Source organism: Hyaena hyaena, unplaced genomic scaffold (assembly GCF_003009895.1).
Source record: "Hyaena hyaena isolate Hyena2069 unplaced genomic scaffold, ASM300989v1 scaffold_95, whole genome shotgun sequence".
NCBI lineage: Eukaryota > Metazoa > Chordata > Mammalia > Carnivora > Hyaenidae > Hyaena > Hyaena hyaena.
The window spans coordinates 2023143-2036953 of NW_024080727.1; the positions used below are offsets into that span (position 1 = coordinate 2023143).

General features: G+C 46.5%; 1 protein-coding gene across 1 annotated transcript in view; it reads left to right on the forward strand.

Annotated features, from left to right (window-relative positions):
- The window catches only part of ADAMTS17 (ADAM metallopeptidase with thrombospondin type 1 motif 17), a 335406-nt gene that overhangs the window by 256034 nt on the left and 65561 nt on the right, over positions 1-13811 (forward strand). Inside the window, exons 17-19 of the mRNA XM_039235081.1 lie at positions 3487-3644; positions 6611-6770; positions 9351-9486. Of these exons, the coding sequence (XP_039091012.1) occupies positions 3487-3644; positions 6611-6770; positions 9351-9486 (454 nt within the window). The remainder of the gene's footprint in view (positions 1-3486; positions 3645-6610; positions 6771-9350; positions 9487-13811) is intronic.

The following is a 13811-nucleotide window of genomic DNA, read 5'->3' on the forward strand; positions in this document are numbered from 1 at the left end:
CCTCTCTTGGTTGACCTTATTCTGGGGGCCTCTTCCCATGTACTGATAACCCAGACTTAAATCGAGTCTCTGGGCAATCCTGTGGTAAGAAAGCTTCTGCTTCCCAAGGTGAACAAAGTCATGGGACTGACTCTCACTGTCCATCCCTGGAGATGGGGTGAGTTTGGGATCTACCTGGCATGGTAGAGGAAGAACATCTCCCCAAAAGCAACTCCAGGTTGTTGTTACTTGAAGAAATAGATGCTAGACAGCAACACACAATTCACAGCAGCCATAACCTGAGAAGAAGGTCAGGGCCCCAGCTCTTACACCCAAGGGCCCAGCCCCGGGCATTGAATGGGGGTGTTAGCAGGTGATGTGGGTGGGCCATGACAAGGAACGCAGCCACCGCAGAGTGCCTCTGATCTCTGTGTGGGCAGTGGGTTCTCTGGGGCGGGCCCAATCATGATGGTGGTCAGGGTGCAGCTCTAAAATAACTTATGCTCATCCCTCTAACCCCGATAACAGGAACACTGAAACTCCTCTCCCCTTCTCCACCCTCTAGAGCCACTCTTCACCTCACCTCCTTTGTCCAGCCAAACTTCTGGAAGAAAAAAAAAAAAAGTCCTTTGCCTCCCTCTTCTCCACACAGAGTCTTTCTCTCTCCAGTCAAGGCCACCCAGGCCAGGATCCACAGTCCATGCCTGTCATCACCATCTCTTCTCCCTGCCTCTGCTTTGCTTTCAGAAAGTCTTTCCCATCTGCCCCCATCCCTGTCACCCGCACACACGTATGAGGGCCTCAAACTCGCCTCTGCCAGAGAGCCTGTGAAACTGTGTTGTGTTTATCTGTTCTCTCACCCTTTCACGTATGGAGCTGGTTGAGGGCAGGAGCTGTGCACTCAGCACCCAGCTAGGAGGCCCTCAGAAGAACGTTGAGGGGCTGACTGGGGTGGGGGTGGGGGCATGTGTAGGTTGCTCCCTGGGCTTCCCCATCTTGTTCTTTCTGAGACAGTTCTAGGAGGACTCTGGCCCTTCCTTTGGCTTGTCTGCCACAACTCCCTAACCTGCACTGATTTCTGAGACCAAGTTTTCGTATGCATGTGCAAGAACCAATTTTCCAAACCTACAGAGAAAGAGAACAATGAACGCCCCTACAGGCTTCACCCAGATTCCCCAATGATTAACATAACCCGACACACTTGAGGCTGTTCATTCACTGGAAGCTGTGGAAATCCACAAGGTTAGTGATTTTTATGAGAGTGTACGGAACGTGAGACCTTGCACCCATTCGAGCCTGGAATGTGTTGCCTTTGAAAACAAGGATGTCATTTGCACATTTCGGTGTTTGTCCTAAAACTCTAGACTGAAGCTGTCACCTAAGGAATATGGGGATTTATACAGTCAGAATGGTAAGGGTGCTGAGCTTGGTCTGTTAGGTTCAGGTGTCCACTCGTAATAGCTGTGTGACTTTAGGCAGGTAACGTAACCTCTCTGGACCCCCATTTCCTCATCTGAGGACAGAGCAAGATGATCCTTTACCTTGGAGAGTTGTTGGGAAGGTTAAATGGGTAAAAGTACATGTAGGTTCTAAGTCAGAGAACGTGCCCCTTAAATGGTAGCTTGTAGGTGGTGGCCGAGGAAGCAGAAATTGTAAGTATCCTGACACTCTCACCTCCTTTTAGGCGCCAGGAAATGTCAGTAGCAGGTAGAATTTCTTGAAGGGAAACATTTGATTCCAAGAAGTAGAGCCTTCTCTCTTCTAAGCCTTCCCTAGAGTCCTGTAATCCTCAACCACTCACTCTGCACAACCACCCTGGATATGAAACCCCGACTGGAAGTCGCTCTACTGGAAAGCGGCCCTTCCTGTTTCTTTCTCGGTTTCTCTTGGCAGTTCCTATAAGCAAGGAGTCCTGAGCATGCATCTCCTCTGTGCATGCCAGGAGAGCCTTGCTGGGTAGGAGCGAGGGCTGGGACCATAATGTCTTGGAGATGAGGAAGCAGAGGCCCAGCGTCTCCCGGGTGCATGAGGCTGGACCGGCACCAGGTCCAACCAGATCCTAACCCAGCCTGGAGCTCATGGGATCCGGGTTAACAGGAACCCCTTTCTGGCTTCAACTCTCATTATGCAAAATCGGTACTAAATGCAGGTGTTTTATTCCTGGCCTCCATAAACAGAGAATAAGGAGTGAGGTAGAACCTGATTTCTCTGATTGTGGTGGACTGAGCAGTGTCCCAAAGCCATTGGGGACTTCGGGGGCCCCAACTGTATTTACAGAGACTGAGGCATTGCACTCTGGGTGCCCATAGTTTCATTTTTTGGGTAGCATAAGACTTGGGGCCACCTATTGTCATTTGCCACCTTCTCCTAAATGCCCAGAGTAGTTCTTTGCTTTCCTCAAGAACAAAACAAAACCACAGGCTTTCACGACAGAGTGCTCTCCTTGTAACAGCAACAGGACTCCAGACCTAAGCAAGGAGACACAAAAAAGTCACTGTCGGCTCTTGGACCATCAATATACGGCTTGTATGGAAAACCACGTTTGTGCTCTGGCCGATCAGCAAACTGTTGGTTTTGTCTCTTCCAGCACATTCTGTACCGAGTGCAGGTGTGAGCTGGCGAAGCATGAACCCGAAGCCCGCGGAGCCCTGCTCTCGCAGAATTGGCGGAGCTTTCCCGCCCAGTCTGTGGGCAACCCACACTCCCAGACCCTCCTGTTTAAAAGAATAATGACAGTTTCTTCAGGGAGCATCCACTTTACTGATGCAGGGCTATCGAATCCTTAAGAGAAGCCAGACTAGGCTGTCACTTTAAAACGCCCCTGATAGGGGCACCTAGGTGGCTCAGCCGGTTAAGCATCCGACTTCAGCTCAGGTCAGGATCTCAAGGTCTGTGGGTTCGAGCCCCTCGTTGGGCTCTGTGCTGCTGGCTAGCTCAAAGCCTGGAGCCTACTTCAAATTTTGTATCTCCCTCTCTCTCTGACCCTCCTCTGCTCATGCTGTCTCTCTCTCTCTCAGAAATAAATAAAACATTAAAAAGAAATTTTTTTAAAGCCCCTGATAGGTGACAGTAAAGTGAGCTGATGGGTTTTGCTAAAGCAGCAAAACCCCTCTTCGTAGCCTTGGACACAGTAAGATAGAATTCATCCATCAGGCAGGAGACGCTCTCCTCTGGAAGCCGAGGAACGCATGATTGTGCCGTGCCTGTCTCTATCTTCTAGAGCTCCTCCCTGCACCCCTGCCGGGTGAATTGATTCTGAGACAGCCCACACTTGAAGGGGCTGCCATCAGAACCGCTCTTTCTCAGGTTTCTTCCGGTCCTGGGGGCCTTGGGCTGTTCTCCCCCTGTGAGCAAGGCTTCTGTTCTCAGCACACAGAAGACTTAACTTCTGTCACTGCATGCCCACCTCCCTTCCCCTTGTAGAGGCGGAGGGTGACACCTCTGACCCACCACTCAGGACACCCAGACTGACTCCCCCTGATTCCCATGGTGTTCCCTTCTTTCTAGCTCTGAAAGATACCAGTAAGAGATCCATCAACAACGACTGGAAGATAGAGCTCCCCGGGGAGTACCAGATCGCAGGCACCACCGTCCGCTATGTTAGAAGGGGCCTGTGGGAGAAGATTTCTGCCAAGGGACCAACCAAAATACCACTCCATCTGATGGTAACTTGCTGCGCTTTTGCATTTGTCTTGAGCCTGAGGCTTCATGGGGTCTGCTGAGTCTCTTCTTCCCTGGGACCCTGGGGAGAGGAGCTGCGCCTGGTTCCTGGTGGGTTACCTGGCCACCTGCTGCTCATGCCTGTCTCTCTCTCTCTCTCTCTCTCTCTCTCCCTCCCTCCCTCTCCCTCCCTCCCTCTCCCTCCCTCCCTCTCTCCATCTTCTCTTATCTCATCCCTTTTGCCACATGCCTGAGAATCTTCCCCTCCCAGAACTTCCCCCTAGCTCCTCACTGGCAGAGCTGCCATCTTTTTCAAAAGGTACTGCCTCCAGGAAGGAAATACTTAGCCATGTGGCAGCCAGGGAGAACTGGCCTCATCAAGCAGACGGCCCCGCTCGGAGTCTGTATTTTTATATCAGATGGCACAGATCCGCCCCACAGTTTGTATATCCACATTGGAAACTACCTTTTGGAAATGAACCGTTGACTCTCTTTCCAAACCAGCATCGCTCAGATTTTCCAGACTTGCCTCGCAACAAGCGTTCGGGAATCAGGAAGGAGAACTAAGTTCTACAGGGAGATTTAGTCCCTGGATAGTCAGCCCAGGTTGGGGCAACCTTGTCTTACCTGTTGTCTCAGGCAGGGATCCTGCATAAACCACTTTCACATCGGTCATACATCCTTGTAAGAGCATTAAAGATCTCCAGAGAAGGGAGTACCACCATTTCCTGCTCAGCATCCAGAAGTTCTCATGGCTAACTTCTGATAGCTCATAATTATTGATTCCATGTCTTGTTCCAAAGAACGGATTTTGCGGCAGCTTGTGCGTCTGTAATCAAAGCACATTTTGTCCTCCGTGCTTGCCAAAGTCTCCGCTTGGAAATTTTTTTTTTCTCCATTAATTTGCGGTCTCTGGCAATCTGCAGCCGTTCAAGGTTAGGTGACAGCCAGAAGATTCCCTGGCCACCTCTCAGGGAATCCCCTGAGACCAGCTCTGCCTGCGAGCACCGGCACCCAGTACATCACCCATGATGGCCCTACCCCCACTACACCTTCTGATGAGAATATGACTTCAACCGTCCAGCAACCCGCCAATGAACTCAACCAGCACTCAGCCCATGAAGTCTGCTGTAGACATAGCCCCTGCGAGTCTGATTTCCAGAGCCCAAGAACCTTTCCCAAAGCCGCTGCCCTGCGATTAGAGTATTGAATTAGAACAAATCCTCCTCTCCTGATGTAAGAGGAAGCATAAGACAAGAGAAAAGCCATGCAGCGCTGTCACCTGTTAGGACATGAATATGCTTTTTAATCAAACCCTAAGACGGGTATATTTTTCTTCTGTGCCCAACACTTTCATAAACTGAGTGAATCATTAGCCCATTAAAGCAAATGCACATGGAATCATGGAGACGTGCCTGATAAACAGGACTCAGCTGAAGTTCCAACCCTTTTTAATAGTTATTAATCATTTTTCTCTTGAAATATGATTACTTCAAGTTGTTAAATCCAGAAAGGAGAGGTGCCCCTCTGCTTCTAAATAGAAGTCCACTGTCCCCAACCTGGGGTGCATACATTGCCTGCAGGGTCGGGAGCACCCGTAAGAGCCGCCGGGACCTGCATTTGAAACCAATTACACACTCACACACACAAATTATACGTGGCTGCAAAATTGCATGAAATTGGTTTCATATGGATTCTTGATTCACCAGTCTTATTCCCATACTGAGATAATAAAAATCTTTTAAAGAGGTTGTTTTTTGTTTTTTTTTTTTTCCCCTAACTGGAGACATTTTTCCAAATGCATTACTGCAAGTCTGTTTCTTGGAGAAGTGGATGTTTATGCGGCTTAGGCCGCTCTTAGCACCTCACCCCCACCCTGCCACTCAAGCTCTGGGAGGCCTGGGAGAGGCTCAGGGGCTGCGTGGTCCCCTCCCCAGGTCAAGGCAGGTGGAGCGCACTCTGCCTGTAGCTGTCTGCTGCTCCTCCAGGCCTGGAAGTGAACTTGATAGCTGCCTTGACCCCCGGGTGCCCACTGGTTCCAAGACTAGCCCAAAGACGAGTCATCTCCAGCCAGGCTCCCACAAGAGGGCTTGTTCTGCACCAAAGCATGTCGGGAAACAAAGCTGGGAGAGCAGCTCTGTCTTTACAGGGCTTGTGATGCTTTGTTATATGAAGAGCTGACCGACCCATCCATCTTCTCACTCACCGGGATTTCACACCCAAGGGTCCCCAACCTGCAAGATGGCTCCCCGCTCCTCACTTTCAGCTTTCAGCCTCGAGTCAGGCCTCTGCCACCCTGTGGTCATTGACGTCCTAACTCCTGTAGCAGCAAGAAGGCTCATGTGTCCTTGGACCCCTGAACAGAAGTTCCCAAGGCTCCTCTGCGGTGAGCTGTGTTTGTCCTTGAGCCTGCCTGACATGTAGAGATGACCTGTGCCAGGGGACTGAAGAGTGGTGTTCATTTTTGAAGAAGCAGAATAACCCTATCTGTTGTTCACATGCCTTTTTAGGGAAAAACAGTGTATTTGTGTCTTTCTTGGCTGCAAGGGCAGCTTCATGGGTGAGTATGCGGGAACAGGTTCTTTCTCTGTGTGGAGCAGCTCTGCATGTAAAGTGCAGCGAGAGCCCGCAAATTTGCCCATTTCCCAATTCCTGATCCAAACTGGGCGTCTCTCCAGTGGGAAAGGGCAGAGCTCCCCGCTGATGGTCCACATACACTCCTGCCGCTGAGTTGAGCAATCCAACTCAGGGATCCAACTCACCTCAATCCAACTCAACTCAACTTGTATTCTGAGGAATCCAAGACCGAAATAAGAAGGTGCCCCTAGACTGTTTTGAAACCCAGAAATGAACTGGTTACCCTGGTGGGGAGACAGCCCCATGGGGTAGGGGGGGATTGGTTTGCAAGCTCAGCAAGCCCGGAGGCTGCCGTTCAATTTCAGAATGGCCTTTTATTTTGCTGCTGATCCAGGTGCTGTTATTTCACGACCAAAATTATGGAATCCATTACGAGTACACCGTTCCAGTGAACTACACTGCCGAAAATCAGAGTGAGCCAGAAAAACCCCAGGACTCTTTGTTCATCTGGACCCACAGTGGCTGGGAAGGGTGCAGCGTGCAGTGCGGAGGAGGTGAGCCGCAGGGGTCACAGGCCCTAGGGCTGTGAGGTTTTGCTCAAGGGAGGTTGTGAATTCAAGGCACCCTGTGGCCAGTGCACAGGGCATGGGAAAGGCCGACCACATCACTGTACTTTCCGGGGAGCTTAACCACACCCCAGTGCAAATCTCTCTGCAAAACACTGTGTAGTCTTCCATACTCCTCCGTGTTAGAGCTGTGCTTTGCCGATGGCACAAGGCGCTTGGACTCTGACCTCAGTGGAGGTTTGGTCACTATGCAGATATATCACAGGTATGACAGGTGAGAGACCCTAGGGATGAACAGGATAGACCTTCACTTGTTACTATTTGGTGGAGGGGAACCAGATGTTTTGCCCCAAAATACTCTTTCCTTTTTTGCCACAGGAATTCCACTACAGGATACAGCAGAAAGAAAAAGTCCCACAAGTCCGATAAAATGTTCCGAGCATGAGTCCTGGCTTCGCAATTTGCCACCACATTTTAGCCAATGACTTACTCTGTCTATACTAAAATTGCTCACCTCTAAAATAGAGCGATCGGCCCCTGTGCCCACTGCAGGGAAGAGACTGGCTACTGTAATATGCCAATTGCAATACAATTTGTATTGACAAAAGTCACCATATTCATTGTGGGGAGGTTTAGGGGGAGCAGTAGGAAGCCATTCTGAACTCTTAGCCAGCAGCCCCTTGGGACATTGTCCTTTGTCACCCTGATAGGACACACAGCCGGGTCATGGGAAGTGAGACACAGGATGGGTGAGTTTTTATGGGCACAGAATTAGGATGGAGGGTTCGCCTGGACTCTGGAATGCCAGCCCAGAGAGTGGGATGGCACCACCAGCACCCAATCCCGCATGGCTCCTGACGACTAAGATGGTATTTGTCAGATACCCAATACATAGAGGATTGCTTACCATTTAGTGACTTGTCCCATTTCTAATGGGCAGGAATTATAACTGTAACATTATTGGGCCATCAGACGCTGCCAGGGCCAACTGTGAATTCCTTCCTTCTGCACATCTTGGCTAACTGCCCTCGCTGTTTGTTCTTAGCCTGTTTCTCAGGCAGCCCTGGAAGTTGGCATAACTTCAGGACCCCCCATCAGCCCTGTTGTTATCTCACTTTGCACTTCTCCTTCCCCATCCCTCAGCTGTCCCCCTGTGCCCGTGTCCCTCCAAGCTCCAAATCCAGCAACTCCCATATCCCTGATTGCCAGGCTTTTCCTCTTGGGCAACTTACTGCAAACTAAGCATGGCCCAGATGGAGCAGTTAGCAGGCTCCCCTTAGCCGGAGGGCAGGGGAGTACTGTTCTGCTGTCACTGTTGACCCAGTGGCATTCTTTTATGACAGCAGTGATTCCCAGGTTGTCAGATGACAACCAATGACTCACCATTGTCAGACTTGCAGCCAAAACAGAAGTGTGGCTTGAGATGGCCCCATGCTTTCTACACCCACCCAAGGCTGTGGTTGTAGGCGGGAAGAGCTGGCGGTCTAGTTCAGGACTCCACACTTCTGAGGCATCCCTAAAGGACAAATTCTCCAGGAGACCCAGAGAGAAATCTGGGGTCCAATAGTTGTCCTTGACATCCTCTTAATCTTTTGTTGCCATTCTTCCCAAATAATAATGAAAACAGAATATAGCTAACATGGAGTGTTTACCCTTGCTAGGCTCTGTTCTAAATATTTTATGTGTATCGATTAATTTTAACTATCCCTGAAGCACCCTAAGGCACAGGGGGGTTAAATGAACCAGGCTGGTTGAGAAGATTGAGGCAAAGAAGCATGGTGGCTAGCTGCTGATACGGTAATCATTATGCTAGTGGTAGAGCTAAGTTTGAACCCAGACAGCCTGACTCTAGAAACTACCCTCCCTTCTCCCTGTCATCTGCCTCCCTGGCAAAAGTCATGACCAAGCAGTGGGTAGGGTGCTTTGGGAACACCCAGAGAATGACTACACCCATCTGGGATAACCAGTTAGTGATATTCCCAAATGCAAGTGATAATCAGGACAAGTAGTAGTTGGCAAAACAGATTTTTCATATTGACTTGAGATTGCCTGCCTGGAGGGTACAGGTCTGTGTGTCCTTCACACCAGCCACTCTGCTTCTCACTTCTCTCCAGCAAGTAGGAATTCTGTAATAGGGAGCCATGATCTTCTGGTGAGGGCTGCTGTACAGGTGATTAATCAAGACCAGACTTGCATAGACTTTAAATATCAAAGGAACAGGTAAAGAGATTGGCAGTCTTTGTTGGAAAGTAAAGACCCAAATCAGAACTTTAGCCCCAGTGAATCCCAAGCTGTCTAAGCATGTAGCTAATCTGAGGTGTTGCCTCTTTCTGATCCTGTTCTAGAATCTTCTGCCTGCCCCATGGTGCCCCTGCCATGTATTACACACCCTCATACCCTAATCTTATGGTTCTTTCTCTCTGACAACCAATAAAGCATCAATAACAGTCACTTGAAATGGCAAACTGATCAAAAGATGCACCCGGATGTTCCTCCATCTGCATCAATGAATGGCCTTTGCAGGTGTGTATAGCCATAGCCTCTCAGTTCCCTGTGTTTGGTTTCCAGGGGAACGCAAAACCATTGTGTCCTGCACACGGATTGTTAACAAGACCACAACTCTGGTGAATGACAGTGACTGTCCTCAAGCAAGCCGTCCAGAGCCCCAGGTCCGAAGGTGCAACTCACACCCGTGCCAATCGCGGTAAGTTGCTGTGTTCTCGGGGTAGATACACCTGGGGGCAGTGAGATACAGTTAATACCACCATACCTCTCTTTGCCATGTTCTGTTGTTGTTGGCAAGTGATTTCTGCTTGCTCAAAATACTGACTTTCTGGTGAGAAGTCTGATAAAAATGTACAGTCCTAGCTAGAAGGTATTTTTTAGCAGACCACTAAGAACATCTCATGGAGAAAAAAATCATCACATGCTTTCAACTGATACATGTCAGCTCACCCCAAGTTATTCTGTCTTGGAAAAAAAGGGGGGAATTAGAAGTCAGAGAGTGAGCACCCACGGGTAAGTAACCCAGGTTAGTGTCTGTGGTTGATCTGTTTCCGTGGCTGAAATGAACACAGTGAGTGTGGATCTTGGTGTACAGTGTTTAGGACCCATCAGAACGTCTGTTGCCAACCCCAGCTTTTGTGGCCATGTTTCTCACGTGCTCTGGAGTGAATTTTCTTGGGCTGTCAACCGTGATGAATTGTGTGAAATGTGTTTGTCAGTTAAGCCCGCTTATTTCCAGTCATTTCAGTGAGACTTTGCCTAGTGCTGTGGTTGTTCAGAGTGTGTAGTATCACTACACTTATTGCCTCCCATTCTGCTCTGGGTTGAGGTGCATGGTTTTTGTTTTGTGGTTCTATGTATGTTTTTCTTTTATAAAGAGGCTGGACTTTTGACACAGCAGATTTTTAAGATGACCTGGTGCCTCTCGCCTGTTGCAAAAGTTTCACAAAGCATTTTGGTTTTCGTGCAAACCCCCTTTGCTTTGTCAAACTGGTGAAATGTGTGTGAGTGAGAGAGGGAAGATAGAGGAAGATTGGTTGTGTGTGGTCCATGGCAAATTAAGAATGAAGGTGGGTGGGAAGAGGAAATAGGTGAAGGGGATTAAGAGGTACAGACTTCCAGTTACAAAATAAATAAGACATGGAGATAAAAGTCGCAGCCTAGGGAACATAGTCAATAAGATGGTAGCGGTGTTGTTTGGTGACAGATGGTAACTACACTTATTGTGGTGAGCAACGTATAGAGTTATTGAATTGCTATGTCATACACATGAAACTAACATAATGCTGTATGTTCATTATACTTCAATTTAAACAAAAGACTAAAATTCTACCCTAACACTGAAGGCCATGAGGAATGGCTCACTCTCAGAAGTCTCCCTCAGCATCTTGGGTATGAGCAGCCATCCCACAAATGCATCAGTTGATGAATGAATCAACCACACACACCCAGGGTCAAAGAAGGAAGGCCTTGCCACTGCAAAGACTCAGAGATCAGACAGGCCACAGAGACAGCCCATCTCTGTGATATATTAGATGGTAGAATAAGAAATCTAGAAGAGAGGTCAGCATGGGCTCAAGAGCATGACTGAGCAAGAACAATCTTAGGAATCCATTCAAGAATCATTTTATCATTTCATTTCATTTCATTTCATTTCATTTGGCATGCGTGCAAGTGTGGAAGGGACAGAGGGAGAGGGAGGGAGACAATCCCAAGCAGGCTCTGTGCCCCATGCAGAGCCCAGTGCAAGGCTCGATCTACAACCATTAGATCATGACCTGAGCCGAAATCAAGTCAGATGTTTAACTGCATGAACCACTCAGGTGCCCCAAGAATCATGTTTTAGAATAATTTATGTTTTCAAACTACTATTTTAGTTTCCAATTATTTTTAAAATTGTGCACATAAGCCACATAACGTAAAACGTGAAATCAGGGTTGTTCTGAGTGAATTGAGACACATATGTGATGGGGAAGAGAAGCCCAGTGTACTCTGCCCTCCTTCATGTCACGGTAGGCCCATAGCATCTCTATAGAATGATATCGAATAGAATTTAAATGATGGGATTGCTTTTATCGGACCAACCTTCAGTATTCTTCACTAATGATACTCTTAACTGTGCTGAGCACATAACCATATTTGGTAGCAGTGTTGTCCAAATTGAAATGTGCTGTAAAAGTATACATCTGATTTCAAAGGTTTAGTATGGAAAGAGATTGTGAAGTATCTTAGTAATTTTTAATACTGATTACGTGTTGAAATAGTTATATTTTGAATACCCTGGGTTAAATGCAAGACATTATTACATTCACCAAATTCTTTTTGATTTTGAATGTGGGTAATAGAAAATTAAAATTACATATATGGCTCATGTGTTAATTCTATTGAACAGCACTGCTACAGATTAACATAGAAGTCACAATGTTCAAGACACAGTCCAAAATCACTAGACATACCAAAAAAAACAAAAAAACAAAAACAACCCAGAAACATGTGACCCATACATTAATGGAAACTGACTCCAAGATGCCACATATACTGAGATTAACAGGTAAGAATTTCAAAGCAGCTATTATAGTTATTCTCAAAAACATAAGAAAAAACATAGTCACAATCAATGAACATATAAGAAACCTAAGCACAAAAAAGAGACACTAAAAGCGAACCAAATTTTAGCACTGAAATATACAGAATCTGAATTTTTTTTTTAAATCACTTGATGGGCCTGACAGCAGATGATGGGGGGGGGGGAGATCATCACACTTGAAGATAGAAGAATAGAAATTATCCATTCTGAAAAATGGAAGGAAAAGATTGATGATGATGATGATGATGATGATGATAGAGACTCCATGATCTGTGGCATAATATGAGGCATTCTAACATAAGAGTAATTAGAGTCAGAGAAGGGGAGGTGGGGAAGAATAGAGCAGAAAATAATCAGAAACAATGACCAGAAATTCCCCAGCTTTAGTGAAAGACAGAAGAGAGGTAATTAGGTCACATCTTGAGCATTTCAACTAGATTCCAGATGAATCCAGAGCTCCATAACAAAGCTCTGTGACCATTACACCATATTACATGTGGCACCTTATGATTTTGCCACAAAGATATTCTAGAAGGGGACTCATTTGCACTGCAAAACTCTAACCAGAAAATCATGTAGGAAAACACCTACAAAAGTCACACAAAAGTCACATCACCAAACATGAGTTAACAAAGGTAGAAATTCTATAAATCAGTGCTACAGAGCTGCTCTAAGCTTGGATGGAGAACATCGAGTGTGTGTGTGTCTCAGTGTGTGTATGTCAGTGTGCGTAGGTAGGTGTGGCTCCAGAATGCTCACAGAGCATTCTGACAGACCACAGGCCTGCAGTCTCACCATGGTTGAACACAAGTTCAAGCCAAACACACTTTAGACCAAAAGTAAGCTCAGAAGCACATTTTTAGTATCTCTTTAGAATGAGGGTTAGCAAACTTTTTTCTGTTAAGGGCTAGATAATAAGTAGTTTTGGTTTTACAAGCCACATACAGTTTCTGATGTCTGTTTTTCTTTGTTTTGTTTATAACCCTCTTGAAAATGTAAAAATCATTTTTAACTCCTGGGTTGTACAAAAACAGTCTGCAGGCCAGACTGGGCCCCTGAGTAGTAAGTTGCTGGCCCAGCCTTAGATTATTACTTACCCTTGCTTTGTCCTCCCAGAGGCTAGGACCACAGAGCCTCAGCATGAGCCCAGGCTCTAAAGGTACTACCTCAGGAAATACGTGTCCTTATTATACAAAGAAGAGCATGTTGTTATACCAAGTTACTTTTTATTGACCAGTTGTTCAGTACTCTTTTTAAAAGCACCCAGCCTGACCCTGAGGGCACAGTACAATTGGTAATTTCCTTCATCTAGCATGTATTTGTTGAACACCTTTTCATTCACCAGGCCCTATTCTAGGTACCAAGTTATTTAGAAGGAAGAAACACACACAAGTTCTTTGCTCTCTTGTGACTTGTTAAATATTAGGTTTCTTCCTCCCCCTTTCTGACCTACCTTTCTGGGTCATCTTTTTTCCTCTCTGACCCCCTTCCTAACTCTGTAAAATCATATGAATCAGACTTAAAGAATAAGTGGAGTTTCCAAAAGCAGAGGATAGAATGAAGTTGAGAGAAGAGAGCACCTGAAATTTGTCTCAGAGCCTCAAAAAGAAAGCCTGGATGCCTCCTCTAGTCTGGTTTGTTTGTTTGTTTGTTTGTTTTAAACCTCTGAGTTTGTATTGTTTCTTAAAGTGGACTCATGAAAATGAAATGTCATGGCTTATTAAAGAGTATTGTTTGAAGAAATGTGTGATCTGATAGATTTTAAAATTCCTGCAAATCTTAGTTATATTTATTTATATTTAAGCACACAGATGTACACACACATATATTTGAAAAATAAAACTTGAATTATTGCATAGCATGATCTAGTTGACCTCAGTCTGTCTTCAGAACATATAACAATATGGACATAAGCTAGTAAGTGAAGAAAAGTGAAG